Source organism: Eulemur rufifrons, chromosome 4, assembly GCF_041146395.1.
Source record: "Eulemur rufifrons isolate Redbay chromosome 4, OSU_ERuf_1, whole genome shotgun sequence".
Classification (NCBI taxonomy): domain Eukaryota; kingdom Metazoa; phylum Chordata; class Mammalia; order Primates; family Lemuridae; genus Eulemur; species Eulemur rufifrons.
In genome coordinates, this window is record NC_090986.1 from 25,013,684 (window position 1) to 25,039,257 (window position 25,574).

The 25,574-nt window shown below is 37.6% G+C and overlaps 1 protein-coding gene across 1 annotated transcript in view; it reads right to left on the reverse strand.

Annotated features, from left to right (window-relative positions):
- DNAJC3 (DnaJ heat shock protein family (Hsp40) member C3) overlaps nucleotides 1–25,574 on the reverse strand; it is an 89,852-nt gene that overhangs the window by 32,970 nt on the left and 31,308 nt on the right. The window contains exons 3-7 of the mRNA XM_069467658.1: nucleotides 25,376–25,500; nucleotides 23,672–23,746; nucleotides 5,223–5,375; nucleotides 3,182–3,363; nucleotides 2,586–2,705 (exon numbers count right to left, since the gene is read on the reverse strand). Of these exons, the coding sequence (XP_069323759.1) occupies nucleotides 2,586–2,705; nucleotides 3,182–3,363; nucleotides 5,223–5,375; nucleotides 23,672–23,746; nucleotides 25,376–25,500 (655 nt within the window). The remainder of the gene's footprint in view (nucleotides 1–2,585; nucleotides 2,706–3,181; nucleotides 3,364–5,222; nucleotides 5,376–23,671; nucleotides 23,747–25,375; nucleotides 25,501–25,574) is intronic.

The following is a 25,574-nucleotide window of genomic DNA, read 5'->3' on the forward strand; positions in this document are numbered from 1 at the left end:
CAAAGAGAAAAAAAGACAAATCCCCACCACCCACCTCCAGCACAGCCTCAGGGACCTGTGAGGCTATCACAAAAATCTAACACCTATGTCATCATAGTCCAAGAAGGAGAGGACAGCGAGCTAAAAAAATAATGGCTGAAAACTTCCCAAACTTGAGAGGGTATAAACCTACATATTCAAGAAACTAAGTGAACTCCAAATAGAATAAACAGAAAGAAATCCATGCCAAGACACATCATAATTAAACTTCTGAACACTAAATACAAAGAAAAAACCTTGAAAACAGTCAGAATTTGTCACCAACAAACCTACCCTAAAGGAAGTTCTCTAAGCAGAAAGGATAAAAGATTAAACCTTGAAACATTAAGAAGGAAGAAAGAGTGTATCAAAAAGACACCTGCACTCAAATGTTTATCGCAGCACAATTCACAACAGCAAAGATGTGGAATCAACCTAAGTGTGCATCAATTTGTAAGTGGATAAAGAAAATACACATACACATACACGTCATATAGCAATCCCAAATGGGAATATATCAAACAACAGAACAGTTAAGAGGGTAAAATAATAAGCTAATGAGTAGGAGAAAACATGTGCAAACTACATATCTGACAAAGGACTAGTATCTAGAAAATCTAAAGAACTCTCAAAACTCAACAGTAAAAAAGCAAACAATTTAATTAGAACATGGGCAAAAGACATGAAGGAACATTTCACCAAAGATGATATACAGCTGGCATATAAGCACATGAAAAGATGTTCATCTTTAGCCATTAGGAAAAGTTAATTAAAACTACAATGAGATATCGTAACACATCTATCACAATGGCTAAAAATAAAAAATTGTAACAATATCAAATGCTGTCCAGAATATGCAAAAACTGGATCACTCATACATTACTGGTGGGAATGTACAGCCACTCTGCAAATCAATTTGGCAATTTCTTATAAACTAAACCTTGCAACTACCATACAGCCCTTTAACTGCATTCCCGGCATTTATCCCAGAGAAATGAAGACTTATTTTCACACAAAGAACTGTATGTGAAAGCAGCATTATTCATAATAAAAAAAAAACTGGAAATAGCCCAGATGTCCTTCAATGAGTGAATGGTTAAACAAACTACGGTACAGCCATACTATGGAAACTACTCAGTGGTAAACAGGAAGTAAATATTGATACACACAACAATCTGGATGAATCTCCGGAGAATTATGCTGAGAGAAAAAAAGTCAATCCCAAAAGTTTACATATTATACGATTTCATTTATATAACATTTTTGAAATGACAAAATTATAGAAACAGAACAGATTAGTGGTTGCCAGAAACTAAGAAAGGGGTGGGGACAGAAGGGAAGTAGGTGTGGCTATAAAAGAGTAACACAAGAGGTCCCTATGATGGAATTATTCTGTATCTTGACTATACTAATGTCAATACTCTAATTGAGATATTGTACTATAGTTTTGCAACATGTTGGGAGGAAACTGGGTAAAGCATTCTCATGATGGCAACTTACAAAGGTTATCAGGAGGAGGGGACTCAGAGCCTACCTCCTATTAGGCAATATTGTGTGCAATGCCCTCTACTCTCTTCAACCCTCATGCCTTGGCCTACAATCCCCCTAAAAACATCACTCACACAGACACAACCTCTTACTTTTGCCAATTCCTACTTATTCTTTAAGATCAGGATTTAAGTATCTATCACATTCTCCAAAAAGCTTCTCGTTTTTTACTCCCGGCCTTCACCATCCTGGCTTGGATTTAATACCCCTCTTTGGTACTCACATTATACTCTGTACATCCTATCACTTTGGTATCACATTATCTTTTAGTATCAGTTTACATGTCTGTCTCCCACACTAAGTTATAAACTTCTATTTATTTATTTTTTTATTTTTTTATTTTTTTATTTATTTTTTTTTTTTTTTGAGACAGAGTCTCACTCTGTTGCCCGGGCTAGAGTGAGTGCCGTGGCGTCAGCCTAGCTCACAGCAACCTCAAACTCCTGGGCTTAAGCGATCCTACTGCCTCAGCCTCCCGAGTAGCTGGGACTACAGGCATGCGCCACCATGCCCGGCTAATTTTTTTTTGTATATATATATTTTAGTTGTCCATATAATTTCTTTCTATTTTTAGTAGAGACGGGGTCTCACTCTTGCTCAGGCTGGTCTCGAACTCCTGACCTCGAGCGATCCACCCGCCTCGGCCTCCCAGAGTGCTAGGATTACAGGCGTGAGCCACCGCGCCCGGCCTATAAACTTCTTAAAACAAAAACTATAGTCTAATTCATTTCTGTGCCCTCTCTGTACATAGCTTAGTGCCTGATACAAGAGATACTAAATAAATGTTTGGTATAACATAAATAAATCATCTGTTAAGGATACTATTAAGTTACAAACATTTAAACACTTCCTTAATCTGAAAATACATAATTCTGGAGTTTTGCTAAGGCCCAGGACTATCTAGAATACCCTACCCTCCGTGGCTAAGGAGTAAAAGAGCAAGAAGTTCAGCTGTTCATTTGTGCCCACAACCAGACACATAAGGAAAGGAGGGATGGTCAGGACAAACATACTCTTACCTGCCATCTCTGATGAGCTCTTCAGCTGACTCAATCAGCTTATTAAGCTTCTTTACTTGTTTATAGTGTGCAAAACACCTTTTATGATCCTGGTCAAGTTTAAGACATTCACGAACTTCACTGTTCATGTATTTAAAAAAAGGAAAATATCCCAAGTCAAAATAATCAATGAGTAGTTTTCCATATTAAATACAGAAATCACAATAAAACTATTTTTTGTTTGTAACAATTAAACAAAACATACTGGGACTTAATAATTTACTATATACACTTTTATGTATGACATTGTACCCTGTACACATTAACTCAAATTAAAATGACTTATGTAGAGTTATACATTAAACGCTCCATTTTGCTTCTGCAAATGTAACAGCTACCCTGTTTATTTTCATAAGCAGCTTCATGAAAATAAGCTATGTGGAATTAGAGTAACGTGGGGATAAGGGAGATAACACAAAATCTATAAATATAGAATATAAAAACAACTTTAACCACAATAATTTTATTAATTTAATGTTAAAATTTTAAAAGATGGGGCTATTATCTTACTGCCAACAATAAAGCAAAGATCAGATGTGTATGTCACTAGAACTGACCTGAGGGACAGTTCATGGTCTCCTAGTTGGTAGTACAGTGTGCTGATTTTATAAAATGCCTCAGTATTGTCATTCTTCAATTTAGATGCAGCTTTTAAGTCACTTATAGCTTTCCTAGGTTCCCCTTCTTTTATAAAACATTCAGCCCGAAGTTCTCGTAGTTCTGCATCCCAAACACAAACCTTGAGAAACAAAAGAACTAGACTTTAAGAAACAAACAATAAATTATGCACAATCATTGTTGTATCCCACGTATTTTTATCTACATATTTATCAACATAAAACATCCTCAACTAATGTGATGACATATAGTGTAAATAGTATTTAAAAGTCTGATACAGGGCCGGGCGCGGTGGCTCACGCCTGTAATCCTAGCACTCTGGGAGGCTGAGGTGGGCGGATCGTTTGAGCTCAGGAGTTCGAGACCAGCCTGAGCAAGAGCGAGACCCCATCTCTACCAAAAATAGAAAGAAATTATATGGACAGCTAAAAATATATATAGAAAAAATTAGCCGGGCATGGTGGCGCATGCCTGTAGTCCCAGCTACTCGGGAGGCTGAGACAGGAGGATCGCTTGAGCTCAGGAGTTTGAGGTTGCTGTGAGCTAGGCTGACGCCACGGCACTCACTCTAGCCTGGGCAACAGAGTAAGACTCTGTCTCAAAAAAAAAAAAAAAAAAAAAAAAAGTCTGATACAATTTAAATGTGACAAAAATGTTGTGGCAGAATAATTTCTCAAAGGATATCTTAAATAAATACTAATGAGGAAAGAGATATATATAACAAGGTCCTTTTCCTATCCGCTTTAATTACATAATTCCAAAATGTTGAAAATAAGAAAACACACCATTTACTATTACACGGTTGTTTCCGTGAAGCACATTTGAAGAGAATATTCTATTATCAGATTTTTGTGCTTAATCAATTCTAACTTCTAGTCAAAAATAAAATCCAGGCTCTAAATTAGCAAAATATTTTTATTCTACTAATAACTAAATGAAATTCTCTTTTGTAAAATGTCACCTCCTTGAAATTAAATCCTCAAATCAAAAAAAGAAAGAAAACTAGAAAAACAATGTGAAAAGTAAGGGGGGTGAGGCTTCACATTTCTATTTTACCAAAAAAAAAAAGTTCACAAGTTTTAGGAAACACACTAGTATTTTTCAAAATATAAACCCAAAAGCTCACCAATAAGGCCTATGGAAATATCTTTACATAGTTCTTAGAGCAGTTCTAATCAACTTTTCACATTCATGAAGATAGCAAAATCAACATTATACACAAATATGGACAATAAGCTAAATCAAAATAGCCTAACTACTGGAAGGTAAAAATTAAAACTTTGTATTTCCTTAATAAAGCATTAACAAAATAATTTAGTAACAAACATGAATTCCACTGGACTGTATCACGATATCCTCTGTAAAATTATCAAAGAATTATCTATTCTACATATATCACAAGTTTACTGCCAAAATTAATTGAAACTGTACATCAAAGCTCTATGAAATGATAAATAAAAATTATGACTGCTTCCATTTGAATATTTTAGTAGACTTTCTTCTTAAATTATTTGTCATTAAATCCTTCAGAGGCAAGGAAACCTAGATTTAGAACCCTCTGGATTCTATCAACTCTTTATTTGCCTTCTTCCCTAGAAACTTCTCACTCAAACCACTCCTCTTTCCTCTCAAACATCACTTTTCCTTCTTCTTCAACCAACTCTTTGATCTTTCATCCTGTTATCTAACCACTAGAGTTTCTTCCCAAAAAAATACAAAATCAAACCAAAACAGCAAAGCAAGCAAAAATATGTAGCTCTCACTCCACAGCGCATTCAGTACATTTATTAAAAACTTCAGTCCAAATTTTGTTCTATATAAACACAATCTTTTACTTAAAAGCTGAAACTCCAAGGACCAATATGATTTTATTCTGTCTAGGTTTTTTGTGGAATATAACACATCAAAATGTATAAACATGCCTGACAGTAAAAAGCAGTAAGTGTCAGGCTGGTCAGCTGCACTATCTCAGAAACTTACCTCTAAAATCTTATCAAGGAAGGTTATAGCAGCAGTATAATCTGCACTTTCAAAAGCCTCAAGTGCTTGTGAACGCAAACGTTGCATTTCATCAGATTTTATGAGTTGAGACTGGGCTTCCTTTTCTTCATTTTCACTTGGATTAGATTTGAGCTATAAGAATAATAAAAATTAAATTAAGCAGTATTTTTAATCTCTTAAATTTTATACCCATAATATACACAAACATCCGACCATTCTAAATATTTAAATTAACTGGGGAAAAAGAGTGAAGAGACACTGGCAAAACTGGCTTGTCTAATGACTTGCTTCACCATAGGAGGCATCGGTGAAGGCATCTTTATATCCACTGACATGGTCCACAAGAGTGGTTGATCGAGACTCAAAAGACCTGGATCCCCCAAACTTACCCGGAAGCAATATATCTTGGAATGTGAAAGGGTAGAGAAGAATGGAGTAAGGAAAGCACCTTGCTCACTTTCTTACATATAGTTCTGCAGAATAAATTAATTTGAGGTTTATTTATTTCACCTTCTAGTTATATTTCCTAAGTATTTACTTTTAAGTATAAAACAATTTTATCAAAATAATGAAAAATGTAAGGAAATGAAGGAAGGAGGCAGTTTTTTTAGAGGTTATAGAATAAAATAAGATTGAACACCAGAGGGGTTAAAGTACAATAAGAAAGGAAGAATTTATGAGGAATATAAGACAGTAACACCTTACTAAAATAAAATGTTCATGACGTGGTTTTAAGAGGTCTGCACAATGCCTCTTTTTAAAATAACTTTATGAAGGTATAATTTATATACCATAAAATTCATTCATTTTGAGTGCATGATTCTATAATTTTTTAAATAAATTTTACCAAGTTGTATCATCACCACAGTTTTAGACCATCTCCCCAATAAGATCCCTTGTTTTTGCCTATAGTCCAACCTACTTCCAACACCGTGCACATGGACTCTTAACAATTTCTTCCTCCAGTTGGAAAATCTTAAGCTTAATGTCTCAGAAAAGCCAGGTGCCTACACTGGGAGGGAAGAGGGACTTTTTTAAGATTATAGTTTATACGTAACAATACTTAAAATCTAGTATCCTTACTAAGATGGGAATTGTAATTGATGGGTTCCAATTTTGGGTGAGGTACGACAAAGGAAGTTAACTCTAGAAATCTCTCTCCTCAATGGGTCAATTATACTCCACTCCCTTTTGATGGCTTCATTTTTAAAATATACTCCTCTACTTACCTGGTGGGAGAGAACACTCCAAATGAGAAACTGTATGAATATTATTTCTTGGTGAGGGCTCTATATTTGTCCATTTTGTTTTTTAGAATATTTTAGATATTCTATTTTGTCTGTTTTAACCCTTGACTTTTGAAGAATAGGTCTGAAAGTATTCATAGGTAATTAGGTATTGGTAACCTCCACTCACTCAGGACTTTCCCTGAATGACTGAATCATCCAGTTTTAAGGGTGTTGCTCTGGAGCCATGGCTTGCTTGTTTATGTTTTCTCTTCCTTAGTTAGGGTGGTCTTGAATACTTCTGATAGATCACACCGGAAGGCATATTAATGTGTGTGCGCTGTCACTTTGCTGAGAACTTGTTTCCTATATGTATGGTATTGATCCCTTTGTACAGAATGTATTAGAGACTACCTCTTCTGGATGGAATTTGCATCTTTTTCTCCTAAACTTTAGAGTCTATATATTTCTTCCACATAATTTGTCCCTGTTGCAATGTGAGGGAAGAAGCCCTAAATCTCAAGAGTAATGATGGAGGGCTCAGGATGTATATCGGGTGTCAGACAAAAGGAATGGGAGAGAGGGAGGGAGCTCAGTTCCTTAGGGCCAGGAGAGAGGTGGGGAAGGGAGAGAGAGGATTCTTCCCCCGAGGTAGGAAAGGAGTCAGAGAAACAAACTAAGGACTTGCTTAGAACCATGGAGAGTTTCAAAAAGGGTTAAGTGAGATTTGTACTCCTATCACGAGGCTAATGACTCCTCCAGCCATCCCCTCATGTTCTAGGACATCTGCATGTAGAGAATGTCCTGTTGGTACTTCCCTTGCTCTTCTTTTTTTCATGTTTTTGACATCCCCACCTCTCTTCCTTGGGGCTGTCACATTTCTGACCCTTTCAGCCAAATCTCTTCCTATGACACTATTTTATTTCTTACTTCTCACCATGTACCCTGGTAACTGAGCCTCTGGATGAAAACTCGTAATAGCTATGGGATGGGGGCATGTTGAAAGAGATGACCTGCGCTCTCACATGACTGCATCTCTACTTCTAGCACAAATGAAAACAGTAGCTGGCAAGTGTGGTTAGCAGCCTTCTCCATGCCTTTCTGTAATGCTCTCTCCTGGAGTGTGGGCTGGACCTGGTGACTCCTTTTAATGAACAGAATATGACAAAAGTGAGTGGATGTCACTTCCTAATCACTTGTGATTAGGTCACAAAGCACTGTGACTTCCATCTTGCTAGCATTCTCCCTTGCCATCTCACTTGCCTGCTCTGATGAAGCAAGCTGCCATGCCGTGAGATGACAGGCCCATGTGAGAAGGAACCAAGGGAACCCTCTGGCCAATAGTCTAACGGCTCAAGAGGAACTGAATCTTGCCAACAACCAAGCAAGTTGACGAGCAGATCCTTTACTGCCTAAGCCTTCAGATAATGCTGCAGCCCTATTAACACCTTGAGTGTAGCCTGCGGCCCTGGAACAGAGAGGATCCAGCTAAGTCATGCCCAATTCCTAACCCCATAAACTGTGAGAAAAAGCTGCTAATGGGTAATCTGTTATCCAGCAACAGACAACTAACACAGTAGAAACATAGTATAGAAGTTGTGCCATTTCTCAGTGGCTAGGCTGTAAATACTTCTAAGCACAATTTTGTACTATTAATGTTTTAAAATAAAGTCTAAATGAAAAATTAATTAGCCTCAAATCCTGACTTAATCACTAATTAGCTACATGCTATCTGCATTTTCTTGCCAACAAAAGGGGGATAGTAATACACCCTCTAGAGCAGCAGTCCCCAACCTTTTTGGCACCAGAGACTGGTTTCAAGGAAGACAATTTTTCCAGAGACCACGGGTGGAGGGGTAGGGTGTCGTCGGTGGGGGCGAGGTGGTATGGAATTGGTACAGAACTCAAGCAGTGCTACGTGGCCCATCTCCTAACAGATCATGGATCAGTACTTGGCCTCAGCCCAGGGGTTGGAAACCACAGCTCTAGCGTTGTCATCATTGAGAAATTTAAAAGGTATTTATGTAACATATAGCAAGTACTCCAAAAAGTGCTAATAAACACTTCAAAAAGATGCTCAACTTATTTCCCATTATGTTATCTATCAGCCAACTTTTTTTTTTTTTTTTTTTTTTGGAAACAGTGTCTTGCTCTGTCACCAGGGCTGGAGTACAGTGGTATCATAATAGCTCACTTCAACCTCAGACTCCTGGGCTCAAGTGATCCTCCTGCCTCAGCCTCCCAAGCAGCTGGGACTATAGACACACAACACCACACCCAGCTAACTTTTCTATTTTTTGTAGAAACAGGGTCTAGCTCTTGCTCAGGCTGGTCTTGAAGTCCTGGCTTCAAGGGATCCTCTCAGCTTGGCCTCCCAGAGTGCTAGGATTACAGGCATGAGCCACCTCTTCTGGCCCATCAGCCACTTTAAACTGGGTACCCTCTATTACAGTTATAGCAATTAAGATCCTAGAATAATAGAATTTTAATTTGACTTCTCTGAGGTCAAAATAAAATTAAGACTTTGGCATAAAATACATTCACTGAACTGCTTATTCCTCAAGAAATTAATATTTCCAATGCAATTAAACTTAGTTATGGTTTTGGGAATAAGCACATACTTAAATTTTTCATTTGACATTATTTGTTATAGAAAAATATGTAACGCTTGAGATATATGCAGCAGTTTCCAGTGACTTCTACAATATGCCTTCACATATTCTTTCTGCAGTCTTTGTGAAGGACACTATTCAAAAATAATACTAATTTGGTCACAAGAAAAAAACAATTTTTAAAAACAATTATATACAAGTCAGGGGGTGAGTGACTGAATTAAATCCCTCTAAGATCCTTGTCTTTTGATTATCTTATTAAGCATGCCTGAGGCAATGACTAAGAGTAGAAGACACAGTATGTTTAACAGTGCAGGAAGGACAGGCTAAGGAAGGAGAATCTCCATCAACTGGGGAAGAGGGAAATCGGGAGGGAGAGAAGAGTGAACTGACAGAAAAGAAACAGTTGGGTAAATAGAACCCAATAGAAATATACACAAAAGACATAAAGTGGCATTTCTCACACTAACCAGGTTAGCAAAAATTGCACTGTCTATTCACACCAAGTGTTGCTGAAAATGTGTAGCACCTAGAACACATCTATGCTGCTGGTGGGAATATAAATTCACACAGCTACTTAACAGGACAGTGCCAAATTGCTCTGCCCATTAAAAATACCCATAGCCTTCAAAGTAGCAACCACCCTCTGAGGCCAGATACTCTACAGGGGTGATTCTCAAAGTGTGACCCAGGAAACTCTGGGAGTCCTTTATGCCCTTTCAGCGGTCTGTAGGAACAAAACTATGGATGGCTAGAAAATAAAGAACCCATTCAAAGGGCAAGATAAACCATTGGACATTATTGTAAAAGAGAATACTGAAAGTTCATTGATGAGGTTTCAGAGTCCACACTGCAATTAACCCCTATGCTCATTAGTGGAGTTTTGGTGGAACATCAAAGAATAATGCTCATAATTTATCTAAAAATAGTCTTCCTTTTCCAACTGCATATCTGTGAGGCCACCACATTATCTTCAATATACTTCAATCAAAACATAAATCACAACAGATGGAATACAGAAGCAAATATGAGAACGAAGTTTTCTTCAATTAAGCCAAACATTAAAGAAATTTGCAAAAATGTGAAACAATACCACTCTTAATAGTAAAATTTTTGGTTTTGAAAATAGTTATTTTTACACAAAATTTATTTATATTAACATGAATTAACTTAATTAAAATTTATTTCTTAAATTGATTTCCAATATAGTAAATACTGGTATATAAAGCTCTTTGGAGTCCCCAATATTTACACTCCAATGAGATAGAACTGCTGTCCCAGAGGGACTCAGCGTGTGCAAGGAAAATGGACAAGGATGTGCGCTGAACCTGATACACAGAATGAGCTCAAATATTTAATTCATAAGCAAGCCCTACCAGTAATGAAAGAGGAAAATATAAGGACATAGCTAATGTCCCCGAATTGTACCACACAAAAAAGTTATCGTCAAAATTCCAAAAGACTCTCGTTTCATCAGTTTTTGTTTTGTTTTGTTTTTTTGAGACAGAGTCTTGCTTTGTCACCCCAGCTAGAGTGCAGTAACATCATCATAGCTCACAGCAACCTCAAACTCCTGGGCTCAAGCAATACTCCTGCATGAGCCTCCCAAGTAGCTGGGACTACAGGTGCGTGTCACTGTGCCCAGCTAATTTTTCTATTTTTAGTAGAGAAGTCTAGCTCTTGCTCAGGCTGTTCTACGAACTCCTGAGCTCAAGCAGTCTTCCCACCTTGGCCTCCCAGAATGTAAGAATTATAGGCCTGAGCCACTACACCTGGCCATCAGGCAGTTTTTAATCAAACCAACCTGTTATCTCGAGTCCCATCTCCTCCAAGCTTCCTGGAGAGATCACCTTTCCTCTAAATGTTTAAATCACTCTAAGAACCTCTTCAAAATGGACGTAACCTAAGAAATCATCTTGCCCAATCAACTTTCACTTTTTATTTATTTATTTTTTTTTTTTGGAGACAGGGTCTCACTCTTTTGCCCAGGCTGGAGTACAGTGGCAGTGATCATAGCTCAAGCCATCCTCCTGCCTCAGCTTCCCAAGTTGCTGGGACTACAGGTGCACGCCACCATACCCAACTGTATTTTAAATTTTTTGTACAGAAAGGGTCTCACTATGTTGCCCAGGCTGGTCTCAAACTCCTGGCCTCAAGCAATCCTCCCACCTCAGCCTTCCAAAATGCTGGGATTACAGGTGTGAACCACTGTGCCTGACATTGAGTCTCACAGACAGTAAGCAACTTGCCCAGCATCACACAGTTAATCAAGAGAAAAACTGAGGTGGGTCTCCCAACTGTGGCTCTTAATCTTATCCTGTTACCTAGAGAGCTTATATGTCAACATCTTACAAGTTTCTCTGCACTGTTAATCTTGTACATGTTTAGGACTCATTTTCTCCAAAAAATGTAAACTGCTAATGAGCAGGACATATGTCTTAATATTTACTTTGCATATCTACCAGAGGTGCTTTCTATTTTTATTTTTTATTTAATACTAAGAATATTACCCCTGAGCTATGTTTTACTGTCTCCAGTTTACAGATAAAGAAATTAATTGATTATATAACTTGCTGTAAGTCTTCCTTAAACTCAAACTAAGGTCTCTATCTCTAAAGCCTATGCTTCAGATGATGATGATGGAGATCCATCACGATAGCAGAAAGCATTTATTGGAGCTTTCTATGCTCCAGGCACTACTCAAAACCAAACCTAAAATCCTAAAAGGGCAGATTGGATTATCTCCATTTTACACAAGAGGAGACCATGGCTCAAAGTCATTTCCAGAGCCTACATTCTTTTTTTTTTATTTCAGAATATTATGGGGGTACCAATATCTAGGTTACATATATTGCCTTTACCCCGCCTGAGGGGCATGCTACAAGCATGCCCATCCCCCAGACACTGAGCATCACACCCATTAGGCATGAATATACCCCTCCCCTCCTCCCCCCCACCTGCCTGACACCCAGTGAATGTTATTACCATATGTGCACATTTAAGTATTGAGCAATTAGTACCAATTTGATGGTGAGTACATATGGTGCTTGTTTTTTCATTCTTGTGATACTTCACTTAGTAGAATGGGCTCCAGCTCCATCCAGGATAATACAAGAGGTGCTAGTTCACCATCATTTTTTTGTGCAGAGCCTATATCCTTAATGATTCCCTCTTACATGTGCTTCCAACATCAGGTGTGCAACTACCTACTTGTCATCTCTACTGGGACCTTTAAATAACCCCTCAGCAATAAGGCCAATGTGGAATTCCATTTCCTGCCTCCAACCCATTGCTCCCCTCCGCCATCGCTCTCTTCAATAAATGGCTCTACTTTATTACTTAAGCCAAATCTTAGGGGTCATGATACATCCCTCTTTCCCTGATGTAATAGTCTGACTCCCTTTTATGGCTGACATCTTTTAAGCCTCAACTCTCCCTCTTCCTCTCTGGCCCCACAGCTGAGCAAGCTGATAAGAAAGCACATTTCAATCTCTCTCTCAAAAAGTATGAATCTTAAAATTGATGGAGTCTTACCATCAGCTAGTCGGCATGACTGTACCTGCACAAAAGTGGTCTAGCACACTTCAGTTGTGTTATGGGCATCGTTGGTACTACAAATAATGAGTTTAACTGGCACTCAAAATCTTCAAGAAGTTAATGTATGCAGAAAAGCAAAGAAGAGAACAGTGTGATGTAACAAAAATGTATATCTAAGTCTCAAACTGCTCTTTCTATAACTATAAATTTAAAATATTAAGTTAAAAGAAGGCATTATTTAATTGACAGTATTTATTCTTTTAGTCAGTACATAAAATAATGGTGTGTCTTACAAAGGATGGCTCTTTACATTTAGTGAATTACAGCATATGGTCCATTTAGTGAATTACAGCATATGGTCCAGTATTATATCTGATTCAATGAAAACCAGAACAGTTGTCTGAGTCATGGCACAAAGTGCTACCTTTTATAACCAAATTTATTACATGCCTTTAAAGATGTACTATTTCTTTTTCATAAAAGTTCACAATACTTTGAGTATTTTTAAAAAAACCTGTTATTTCTGAGTTAGTTATCTTGAAAGAATATAATGATCCTTTCTGCATTAAAAGATCAAAGATGAGGAAAAATGCCTACAGTTATGCTGATACATAATAGATTTATGTTAATTTCAATTGTTTACAATTGATACAGATCCACAAACTACCAGTGGAACTTTACCAAATATCTGACCAGAAGTTGACACTTGATTTAAAAATTAAATTGCAGTTGGCAATGATATTTACCTATACATGGTTTCTCATCACAATCAAAATGCAAGTTTCTAGCTTTGTCAAAATAAAAAATAAGGAAACATGAAATGAACATTTAACTTGACCTTTTTTATGTTTGGGTCTCATGAAACACTGCCTAAATTTAAATATTTTCCACATAAGCCCAAAGCATGGATAGCAAAGATACATAAAACACTGAAGAACAAGAATAGAATCAGTTTAAACTGCATTTAGTAAAGTATGTTGGATTTGGGATAAAAAGGAAGAATTCACAGACTACAAATTATTAAATGAGTTGCTAAAAATCAGAAAGTTTTTATAGGAATAAGAGTCATATTTCCTCCACCCTAATCTCCCCGCTAAATATCTTCTCTCTGGGGCTCCCTATGTCAAGGAATAGCATGGACAATTTGAACAATCCAGAAACCTGGGCATCATACTTAATTCCTTCTTCTCTTTCACCCCAGTCAATGCATCTCTCTTGATCCATCTCCTAAATGTGTACCTGCTCCTCTCAATCCTCACCTACACTAGCCTACTTTTTGGCCTCCATACGGTTACTTTTGGACTATTTGCTGCAACAGCCTCATTAGCAGACTCTGCTTCTACCCTAGTCTTCTTCCAATCTATTTTCCAGAACAGCCAGTCAATGTTGCTGAAGCAAAAAACTGTTTATGACACTCATAAAGTAAACTTTCAATGGCTATAAAGAACCAACTAATGGCACTGCATAGTGTCCTCTTTGCAAACAAGACCCCGCTAATCCGTCCAGTATTCTCATACTCCAGTCTTACTGGAGCGATCACTCACTTCTAAGGTGCTCTCTTACCTCCGGCTTTTACACAGGCTATCACCTTTGCCCAGATAGTCCTACTACCCACATTGCCAACACTGATGCATTCTTTTAAGATTCAGATTTCAAGCACATAACCTCCTTTAGGAAAGCTCTTTTTGACTCCAGACCCCCCAATCTCAGCTAAATTAAGTGACTCTTCCATACGTTCCCAGAGGACCCAATCATAGCACTTATTATATGATATCTTATTTGCCTGATTAATTCTTATCTTAGTATCATCTCTTGGAAGGGAAAGACTAGCTTCCTAGCAAAGAACGTGCACTCAAACACTTGCTGAACTAACAAATGATCTCGGATCCTGTTTAGGACTAGGAGAGCCGTATGGACCTTAGGTTGTTCTTGTACGCAGGCAACCCTCACCACAGCTGAGTAATCCATATACAGCGCATAACAAAGGATGAGATTTTCATTAGGGCCAAAAAAAAAAAAAAATTAAGCCTGTTCGAACTTTTGTTCTATTACCTAAAATGTAGCTGAACATATCTACCTGGTTGTATATAGTACTAATATTAGTAAGATGAAATCTTTAGTACATTTTATAGGCTGGTAAATGATCTTAATACAAAAAGCTCATTTAACTAAGAATACATAAAACAACCAAACTATATCATTTATATTGACAAATCTTCAAAAATGAAGATATGAGAATTCTTTCACTAGTAAAGACAAAATGTAATCATAACATAAAATTGATTTTTCAAATTAGACCCAGAAATCATTCATTTTATGGTATCAACAATAAAGGCAGGATTATGCCATCTATTCAACTTCTATGCTTCAAATTGAGGAAAATGAGGTCCTTAATATCAGTTAAAATCACTTCCAAAAAATAAAATACATATGCACTTTTTTAAAAATGTAAAAAATATGTACAGTATCTGTACATTAAATTCCAAATTGCTGATAAAAGAAATCAAAGGAGTCCTAACTAAATGAAGAGACATACTATGGTCATGGACTGGAAAAATCAACATAATAAAGATATCAATTCTCCTGAAATTAATCTATAAGTTTATAGCAATTCCTATCAAAATATCTGCAAGACTTTTTACAAACATATCTAAGTTATTCTAAAATTTATATGAAAAGGCACAGGTCCTAAAATATCTAAAACAATCTTGACAGAGAAGAATAGAAGTGGGGAAAAATCACTTTACCCAAGATTAAAACTCACTATTGTTAAATAAGGTGGCCATGAACCTGAGTTTGTCTCCATACTTTCAGTCCCTACTTAATGAACTACAAACTAACTTAGTAAGTAAATAAACTGAAATCCTAACTTTAGACTATAATAAACAGCCAAGCCTCAGCCAATAATAAGCAGCCAAACTTCAGCCAAGCACAAGTAGCCCAAAAAAGGCAAAGGTAGAGCTGTAACCAATCAAGCTGTTTTTGTACCTCACTTTTGTTTTCTGTCTATAAATACTCATTGCCTACACTGTGGGGCCCAGCTCTCTGAATGTTTTCTGGTTCTGAATATTGTCCAATTCATCAGTCATTCTTTGCTCAAATAAACTCTGCTAAATTTAAATTGTCAAAGTTTTTCTTTTAATATCATCTAGTTATAGTAATCAAGAGAATGCAGGAATGGCAAAGGAACAGATGCATATATCAACAGAACAGAAAAAAGAATCCAGAAATAGACCCATACAAGTAAAGCCAACTGATTTTTGAAAAACGTGCAAAAGCAATTCAGTGAAAGAAAGAAAGCCTTTTCAAAATAAGGTGCTGGAGCAAAGAGATATCCAAAGGCAAAGCAAATGAACTTTGACCTAAACCTCACACATTATACAAAAATTAATTCAAAATAGATCATGGACTTAAACATAAAACTTTCAGAACATAAGAGAAAAGCTTTAGAACCTACAGCTTAGTGAAAGTTCTTAGACAAGACACCAAAAGCACAGTCCATAAAAGTAAAAAGAAATTGAATAAATTGAACTTCATCAAAATTAAAGAGTGAGGAGGGGCTTCAAGATGATGGTTAACTGCAGGCATAAGGCAGTTGCCTCCTCCACAAAGAACCAAAACAGCAAGCATTTCATCACACTTTGAATAGATCATCTAAGAGAGAACACTGGAATTTAAAAGAGAAGTGACAGGAAACACCTAAGGGAAGGAGAGGGAAGTGAGGTAGCCTGCTTGGCCAGGATTGGCTGGGAGCCCAGAAAGGGGAAAGGGACCCCAGTGGTCTACATTCCTACCATGGACTTCTCCAATCCTGGCCACAGGAAAGGCCCTAGACCCTTGTGTGCCCTGACAGTAACATAAGGAGCTGCCTAGAGAGTGCACAATGGCATTTCTCCAGAGAGGGAGCTCATGCTAGGTCCCACACACACACACACCTTCCCACCCCTCGGTACTAAGCAGCTACAACACTGTGCCATTTTGAGAGCCCAGTCCCCACCAGCCTGAATCCTGCCCTGAGGCCCAATACCCCTTGCATCTCCACATCCCTGGAGCCCCACTGACATTCCCCACCCATGGCTACTGCCACAGCTAACTGCAGCCACTGCCAAGCTAACTGCTGCCACCGAAGCCAAAGCACAAGCCATGGGCAGTGACCCCTCACCCCAAGCAGTGGGGCCTCTGTGCATTTTAAAGTGCTCTGAGGATAGGTTCCCCTACCTGGAGCTACCACCTGGGGCCAAAGTACATTTTCCCTAAGCCCCTGCCTATGGCTGCTGCCACTGAAAGAAATCCCACCCTCCCCAGCAGCCAGGCTGACTCATAACTGCTATGCAACCACCCAAGCACTCCACCAGAGGTCTGGGAATCACTCTACCCTACCCCACCACAGCCAGTGCCTATATACACCACCTGAGGTGGTGAGGGGGGCTGAGGATAGGTCTATGCAGCCTGGATCTGTACTCTCTAAGTGCCCAAGTTTGTTACTGGGGGGTGTGGGTATAGCCCTATCCAGTCCACCATGGTTAGCACCTGAGCATCTTCCCAGGTACCTAAGGATGGACCCACCCAGCTTGCCGCTAGCATGCACCACCTGCAGGCCTGGGGACAGGTCCACCCAGCCCACTGTAACCACTGCCAATACCACTGTGGACCACTCGGGATCCAAAGGGTTGTCCTGTGACTGCTATTGCCATTGCCCACACCATGCCTGCTGCCCTGGAGTCTGAGGACCCACTCATCTGCCCAGCCCATTGCTAACACTGCCAGCACCCAGGCAAGCCACCTGGAGGCCCAAGAATTGACCCACCTAAATCCACTAACACCAGTGCCAGCATACGCCACCTTGGGGCCAAAGAACAGACATGCTCAGCTTACCACTGCCCCCACGGGGGGCCAAGGACTGACCCACCTAGCATACCAGTCCCCAGCAAAACCTTACCATAGCCTCCACTAACAACCACACCCTAAGCCACTGAAGAAATCACAGACACTACTAATGCTGATTACAGATGAAGTAACAATATGGAGACTACACATAAGCACTCTGAATTGAAGCCAAAGTGCCCTACCCAACCAACACCATAGACACACCTTCAAAAAAAAGTCCTCCTGTGCAAAAGCAAATCCAAAAAATTGAAAGAAGCAACTATTACACCATATGTATGGGTATAAATGTAAGGACATAAGAAACATGAAAAAGCAAGGAAATATGATACCTCCAAAGGAATGCAATAAGTCTCCAGCAACAGATTCCAAAGAAAAAGAAATTTATGAAATGCCAGAAAAAGAATTCGAAATGATATTAAAGAAGCTCTATGACATACAGAAGAGCACAGGTAAATAATACAAGGAAATCAGAAAAACAATTAAGGATATGAATGAGAAACTTACCAAACAGATAGATATCATAAAAAAGAAACAATCAGAAATCCTGGAACTGAAGAAATGAGTGAATGAAATAAAAAATATGTAAGAGAGCTTCAACAATAGACTAGATCAATCAGAAGCAGGAATTTCAGAACTTGAACACAGGTCTTTGAAATAACCCAGTCAGATGAAAATAAAGAAAAAATAATGAAAAGGAATGAAAAAAGCCCATATGACATATGGAACACCATAAAGCAACCAAATATTCAAATTTACAGTGTTCCACGAGGCAAAGGGATAGAAAACTTATTTAACAAAATAATAGCTGAAAAGTTCCAAAGTCTATCAAGAGATTCATACAACCAGATATAGGAAGCTCATATATCCCCAAATGGACATGATTTAAAAAGGTCTTCTCCACAGCACATATTAGTTGCACTATCAAAAATCAAAGACAAAGAGAGAATTCTAAAAACAGCAATAGAAAAGCATTATAAGGGAAACCCCATTAGACTAACAGCAGACTTCTCAGCAGAAACCTTACAGGCCATAAGAGAACAGGATGATATATGCAAAGCAGTGTTAGGGGCGGGGAGGGACACCTGGCAGCCAAGAATACTATATTCAGCAAAGTTATCCTTCATAATTGAAGGAGAAATATAATCTTTCCCAGAAGAGCAAAATCTGAGGAAATACATCACCACTAGACCAGTCCTACAAGAAATGCTTAAGGGAGTCCTAAACCTGGAAGCAACAGGATGATATCTACCATCATGAAAATACAAGAACATATAAAACTCACCAGTAAAGCATACACATAAAGTTGGAAGAGAAAGGATTCATAAGGTACCACTACAGAAAACCCTCAAACCACAATGATAAATAAGAGAGAAAGAAAGAAAAAAATATACAAAATTTCCATAAAACAATTAACAATGTGACAGGAACAAAACCTCACATATCAATAACTACCTGAATTTAAATGAATTAAATTTTCCTCTTAAAAGGTATACACTGACTGAATGGATCAAAAAAAGAAAACATGGCCGGGCGTGGTGGCTCACGCCTGTAATCCTAGCACTCTGGGAGGCCGAGGTGGGCGGATCGTTTGAGCTCAGGAGTTCGAGACCAGCCTGAGCAAGAGCGAGACCCCATCTCTACTAAAAATAGAAAGAAATCATATGGACAGCTAAAAATATATATATCGAAAAAATTAGCCGGGCATGGTGGTGCATGCCTGTAGTCCCAACTACTCGGGAGGCTGAGACAGGAGGATCCCTTGAGCTCAGGAGTTTGAGGTTGCTGTGAGCTAGGCTGACGCCACGGCACTCACTCTAGCCTGGGCAACAAAGTGAGACTCTGTCTCAAAAAAAAAAGAAAACATGATCCAACTATATGACGCCTACAAGAAATTCACTTCACCTGTGAAGACACGTATAGACTGAAAGTAAAGGGAGAGAAAAAGATATTCCATGCAAACAGAAACTAAAGCAAGCAGGAATAGCTATACTTAGATAAAACAAACCTTAAGTCAAAAACAGAAAAGAAAAAACACAATGAAAATCATTATATAATGACAAAGAGATCAATTCAGCAATAGGATATAACAATTCAGCAAGATCAATTCAGCAAGAGGATATAACAACTCTAAGTACATATGTACCCCAACACTGGAACACTTAGATACATAAAGCAAATATTACTATTCTAAAGGGAAAGTTGAGGCCAAGCGTGGTGGCTCAACACCTGTAATCCCAGCACCTTGGGTGAGTGGATCACTTGAGGCTTGGAGTTCAAGACCAGCCTGAGCAACACAGCAAAATCCCATCTCTACAAAAAAATTTAAAAACTATCCAGGTATGGTGACACACACCTGTAAGTCCCAGGCACTTGGGAAGCTGAGGCAGGAGGATTGCTTAAGCCCAAACATTGGAGGTTGTGTGAGCTATGATCATGCCACTGAATTCCAGCCTGGGTGACAGAGCAAGACCTTGTCTCAAAAAAGAAAAAAAATTCAAGACTTTTTGTTCTATAAAAGATAGATTGGAAAAGAAAAAGAAGTGGCAATCTGTGTAAAAAATTGTTACATAAGCTCAGAATGCTTTCAAACCAATTCTTGGGAGCCAACCAGAAGACTGAGTGACCCAGGTATCTGGGTGGAGACCTGAGCTGGGAACAGGAAGATGCTCCTGGAAGGAAATTACATAAGATAACAACATGGAGAAGCAACCCCAGGACAGCAGGAAAGGCCTCACCACAGAGAGGTCTCCCTGGCTGTCAGGCTGCTGCTCACCATGGCCCTCATGAATACACTTTTCTACCTCTGTCTTGTTCGATTTTTTTTATTTCCCCTCAACATGTCACTGTGGACCCTAGGCACTGTCCCTGTGGTTACCCTGTGGTTACTTGAGAGTGGGACAGATGAAAAACTGCTCACTAGGGCTGTCCTGTAAGGATCTCAGAAGAGAAGTGAGGCAGCTAAAGAGTATTGGAGAAGGATCTGTGAAGAGATTAAATTTGGGTTCATTTCTGAGCACAATCAAAATGTCAGCCCTTAGGGAAGCAATGTGGCATTGTGTGTTAGGAGCCCTAACAGCTGTTTCTACCCTTGAGCCTAGTAATCTCACATCCCGGACTTTATCCTAGTAAAATGAGCCAAAGGAAGGAAAAAAGCTAAATGCATTAAGAAGTGATAGAAAACTAGAAACAGTAATTTTAGGGGAATACTTAATTAAATTACAGTACAATCACTTGATGGAATATTCTGCAGCCATTAAATATAATTAGGAACCCTATGTAGCAACATGAAGAAAATCTTGTCATAAGTGAAAAAAGATACATAATTGCATAATATACTATTTTCAATTGTAAAATTATAGATTTATGTAGAAAATACAAAACTGGTAGAAATTGTGCTTGAGCAAAGGACTATGGACAATATTTTCTTGTTCTTCAAACTTCGTGATGGTATTATACTGATTTTTTTAACATTTTTAATTGACACATAATAATTGTGCATGTTTATGGGGTACACAGTGATGTTATAATGCGTGCAGTGTGTAGTGATCAGATCAGTGTGATTGGCATGTCCATCATCTCAAACATTTATCATTGCTTTGTGTTGGAAACATTCAATATCCTTTCTTCTAGCTACTTGAAAATATATAATATTTTATTGTTAACTATAGTCATCCTATTGTGCTATAAAACAACTAGAACTATTCCTTCAAAAAAAACAAGCTACAGACTGGGAGAAGATATTCCCAAACCACATATCAGACAAAGTATCTAAAATATATAAAGGATACCTAAAATACAATAGTAAAAAAAGCAAGCAAACAATCCAATTAGAACATAAACAGAAATTTCACTGAAAAAGATTTACAGATGGCACATAAGCACATGAAAAGATGTTCAACATCATTAGCCATTCGGGAAATCCAAATTCCAAATTAAAATCATAATATAACACTATATACCTATCAGAATGGCCAAAATAAAAAATAGCAACAATACCAAACGCTGGCAAGGATGCAGAGAAATATAAAATGGTATGGTCACTCTGGAAAGCAATTTTTGATTTCTACAAAACTAAAAATGTAATTACCATACAACCCAGCAACTGTACTCCTGGGCATTTATCCCAGGGATAATGAAAATGTATGTTCACCCAAAAACCTATACAAGAATGTTCATAGCAACTTTATTTGCAATAGCCAAAAAATGGAAACAACCCAAATGTTCACCAACTGATAAACAGATAAATGTGTCATACACATACTGTGGAACACTCAGCAACTAAATGGAACAACCTAAAAGATATATGTAAAAATCTAGATGAATCTCCTGAAAATTATGTTCAGTACAAAAAAGTCAATTCCAAAAAGTTATATAACATTTGAGTCCATATATATAACATTTTTGGAATGTCAAAATTTAAGCAATGAACAAATTAGTGATCACCAGAAGTTAAGGACAAGACACGAAAGCAGGGTGGAGTGGAAGCGGGTATAGTTATAAAAGGGCAACAGGAGGGATCCTGTTGGTTTCTTGTCTGTGGTGATGGATACACGAACTAACACGTGTGATAAAGTGTGTAGAACTGAATACATACACAGAAATGAATACTATTAAAATTGAAGAAATCTGAATAGACTGGTAGATGTTTAAATGTCAATATCCTCGTTGTAATATTGTGCTATAATTTTATAAGATGTTGGAGGAGGAAACTAGGTAAAGGGTACCTGGGATCCCTTTGTATTATTTCTTAAGGCTGCATGAGAATCTACAATTATATCAGTAAAAATTTTATTTATACAGATGCACATTCTTGTTGAAGATTCCCTATAAAACAATAGTGAGGGCAGTTTTAAGAACACACTAGCAGAAACATAACTGCCATAGAGCAATCTAAAAATAGAAAGTCCCCCTTCTTATTTCTGAGAGTTTTAATGCTGATCACAGAAAAGACATTAACCCAAGACATACCCAAGGTTCCAAAATTTCAGTTTTCCAAAAGGATATATGCAATGCCCAATAAGGATTAACTTGTGCTAAAACTATATCCTAAATTATGTTATTTCTACAAGGCTACTCTAAAGTTATGAATGGAAAAACACCTTAATAGATTTAAGCATTTGCAAGAAGCAGAAACACTTTCTCATGTTTTATCATTCATTTAACCACTTGGACATATGTTTATGCAACACCTGCTCTGATCAAAGGCCTGGGCTAGAGAAAGGTTACTCCAGCACTATCACCTCCCCACCACCCAGTCTACAGCCTGCTTTCAAGCATCTTCCCAAGTAGGAGGGAAGATCAGATAAACATAAAATGAAAGCCAATTTTATTGAGACCATGAGACAGCTTCTGATTCAATACAATTAAGCCTAATGTTTTTTGGATTTATCTACAGATGACTATTATGACAAGGGTTATAACAATGTTAGAAATTTTAGTTTTGTTTTCATAGTGGTTATCATCATAGTAATTAAGCATCTCAATAAACTATAAAAAGTGCAAATAATGAACAGTGGGTTATATGCCCTTTCTAGATCACTCCAGAAACAAATCCATGTAAAATAAAAATGCTGGTCTTAAAACAAGCCAAATGCGGGCATATAGAGATTGGCTGTCTCTTTCCAAATCATTTTTTAGTATATACCCTCTTCAATGACACATTTTCTATAACATTCCCCAAACAAATGCAAAGCACTTTACGCTTCATAAAGCAGCCATAACGACGATTGCAAAATTCCATTTTAGGAATCTGTTTTATTATTCCTCTCAAATCAAATGATGGGTTTCCAAAAAGACATATACAATGCCCAGTAAGAATTAATTAATAAGGACTTTAAGAATAGTTAAGCTGACATTTTTAGATTCTCATGGAGGACAAAGAAGAATAAGTAAACTGTATAAACTGAGTTAGGACTACATAACTATTGTGTACACTTTACCTTCCAACTGTTAACATGGTTCTTTGATGTCTGTCACCAAATATTAATTCAGAACCTGTGATTCTTACATACATAAATCAGACTATTTTCTATTTACTTATTTTCTAAGACTATTTACTCAGCTATAAAATTACTATTAAATGTCTTAATACAAAAAAATTTAGGTCCAATATGTTCCCTCAAAATAACATTTTCCTACAGCCAAATATAAGTTGAACTTAACTTACCACTTTTTTAAAATCATCTTCTGCTTCGTCGAGTTTTCCTTGTTTGAGTAATAAATGACCTCTCTGTAATCTTGCCTAGGGAAAAAAAAGAGGAGTATCCCGAGTATTACAGATTTCTAAATTTTCTTTAAACACAAAGGACAAAACTAAATAAGCTAATAAAGTTATTAATAAATATTTATTTTTCCAATGCCTGTCTGACTTGACACTGAGAAGAATTCCTGGAACCAATGAATATGTATAATTTTTGTTAAAGTATGCTTTCTTAAAAATACTTTTGGCTCTACCCAAGAAAACTGAAAACATATGTCCACATACAAACTTGTACTTGTATGTTTAAGCAATAGCCAAAAAGTGAAAACAACCCAAATTCCTATCAACTAATAAATCAATAAATATGATATATTTATACAATGAAATATTACTCAACCACAAAAAAGGATTGATATATGATATGTGTTACAACATGAATGAACCTTGAAAACATTATGCTCAGTGAAAGAAGTCAGACACAAAAGGCCACACATTATATGATTTCATTTATATGCAATATCCAAAACAGACAAATCCATCATAAGTGGTTGCCAGGGGCCAGTGTGGAAATGAGCACTGACTCTTCCCTTTCAACATGCATCAGTTTCTCCCCCTTTATCTCTGATATTTCTCTTCTTCTAATGTGTGTAACCCCATTTCTTCCAAGAATACCAATTCTGAAGACCAATGACTACCAGAAAACAGAAAACCACACTGATATTCCATTAACCTTATGTTACTTTTATAGTATATAAAATTTCCCTAATCCTCTGTTAACTGCACCAATGCACATAAAAAGCAAGATTAAAGTCACTTCAACTAGCTAACTATCATAATCTTAGAAAGATGAGCCATTTAACCTTTGTGAAAGGTTGTGCTTAACTGTGTAAAGTAAATTCAACAAATATTTGACACTTAGAAATTCCATCTAAAAATAATAGTAATATTCCAAATCAAATATTCACCCCATATCTAATCAGTTACCTCAAATCCTTTTTGGAATATAACAGGAAATAAATAATGGTTACCAAATTAATTCTGAAACTATCTAATTGGTAAATGGTTCTGTCAATTCTGCCTCTGAGAGCCCCGCCTCCATCCCACTGCATCCATCCCTTGTGCCTGTGCACACCTATGTCATCACCATACCATTGAGCAGCCCATCATCAGGATATCCCATTAGATTACAAGTTTCTCCTCCTCTGAAGCTTGTGTGTTGGTTCCAGGGGATGACCCTGCTAATTCAGCATTGCATCCTCACCACAAAGCACTGCTCATTTGAACAATCCCCTTTATTTTCCCAGCTACAGCCTGAATTGAAACTGTTGTCAGTCACCTGACAGACTCTTAATTGGGCCTCTTACTCAACTCATATCTCAGCCTCTCCTCTTGCTCTGCCCTACATCCTCCACACAGATTTGCCTTCCTAAAACACAAAGGTCACATCACTGCCAGGCTTCTGAAAAATCACCTAATGTATCCACTGTCCCTCTTTTGCACAGACCTTTGATTCTAGGGACTTGAATTTCTCTTGTTCCCCAGGCCACTACCCGACAGTAGCTTTGATATCCTCTAGTTATGCCTAGCATGTCAGTCCTCACCTTATGAAATAAATTACCTCCCCCAAATCCCCCTTAAGTTCCCCTTTAAAGAATGTTTGGAGACACTTACTGCAGTGAAATCCATCTTTAATTCAATCACTTTAGTTAAATCAGGAAGTGCAGCTTTTGATTTGCCCATAGCTAAAAAGACAGTAGCTCTCCGATAGTAAGCAATATAGTTATCAGGGTCACCATCTAAAAATTAAAAAAAACAGTTATTAGCCCTCAATAATTTTTTTTTTTTTTTTTTTTTTTTTTTTTTGAGACAG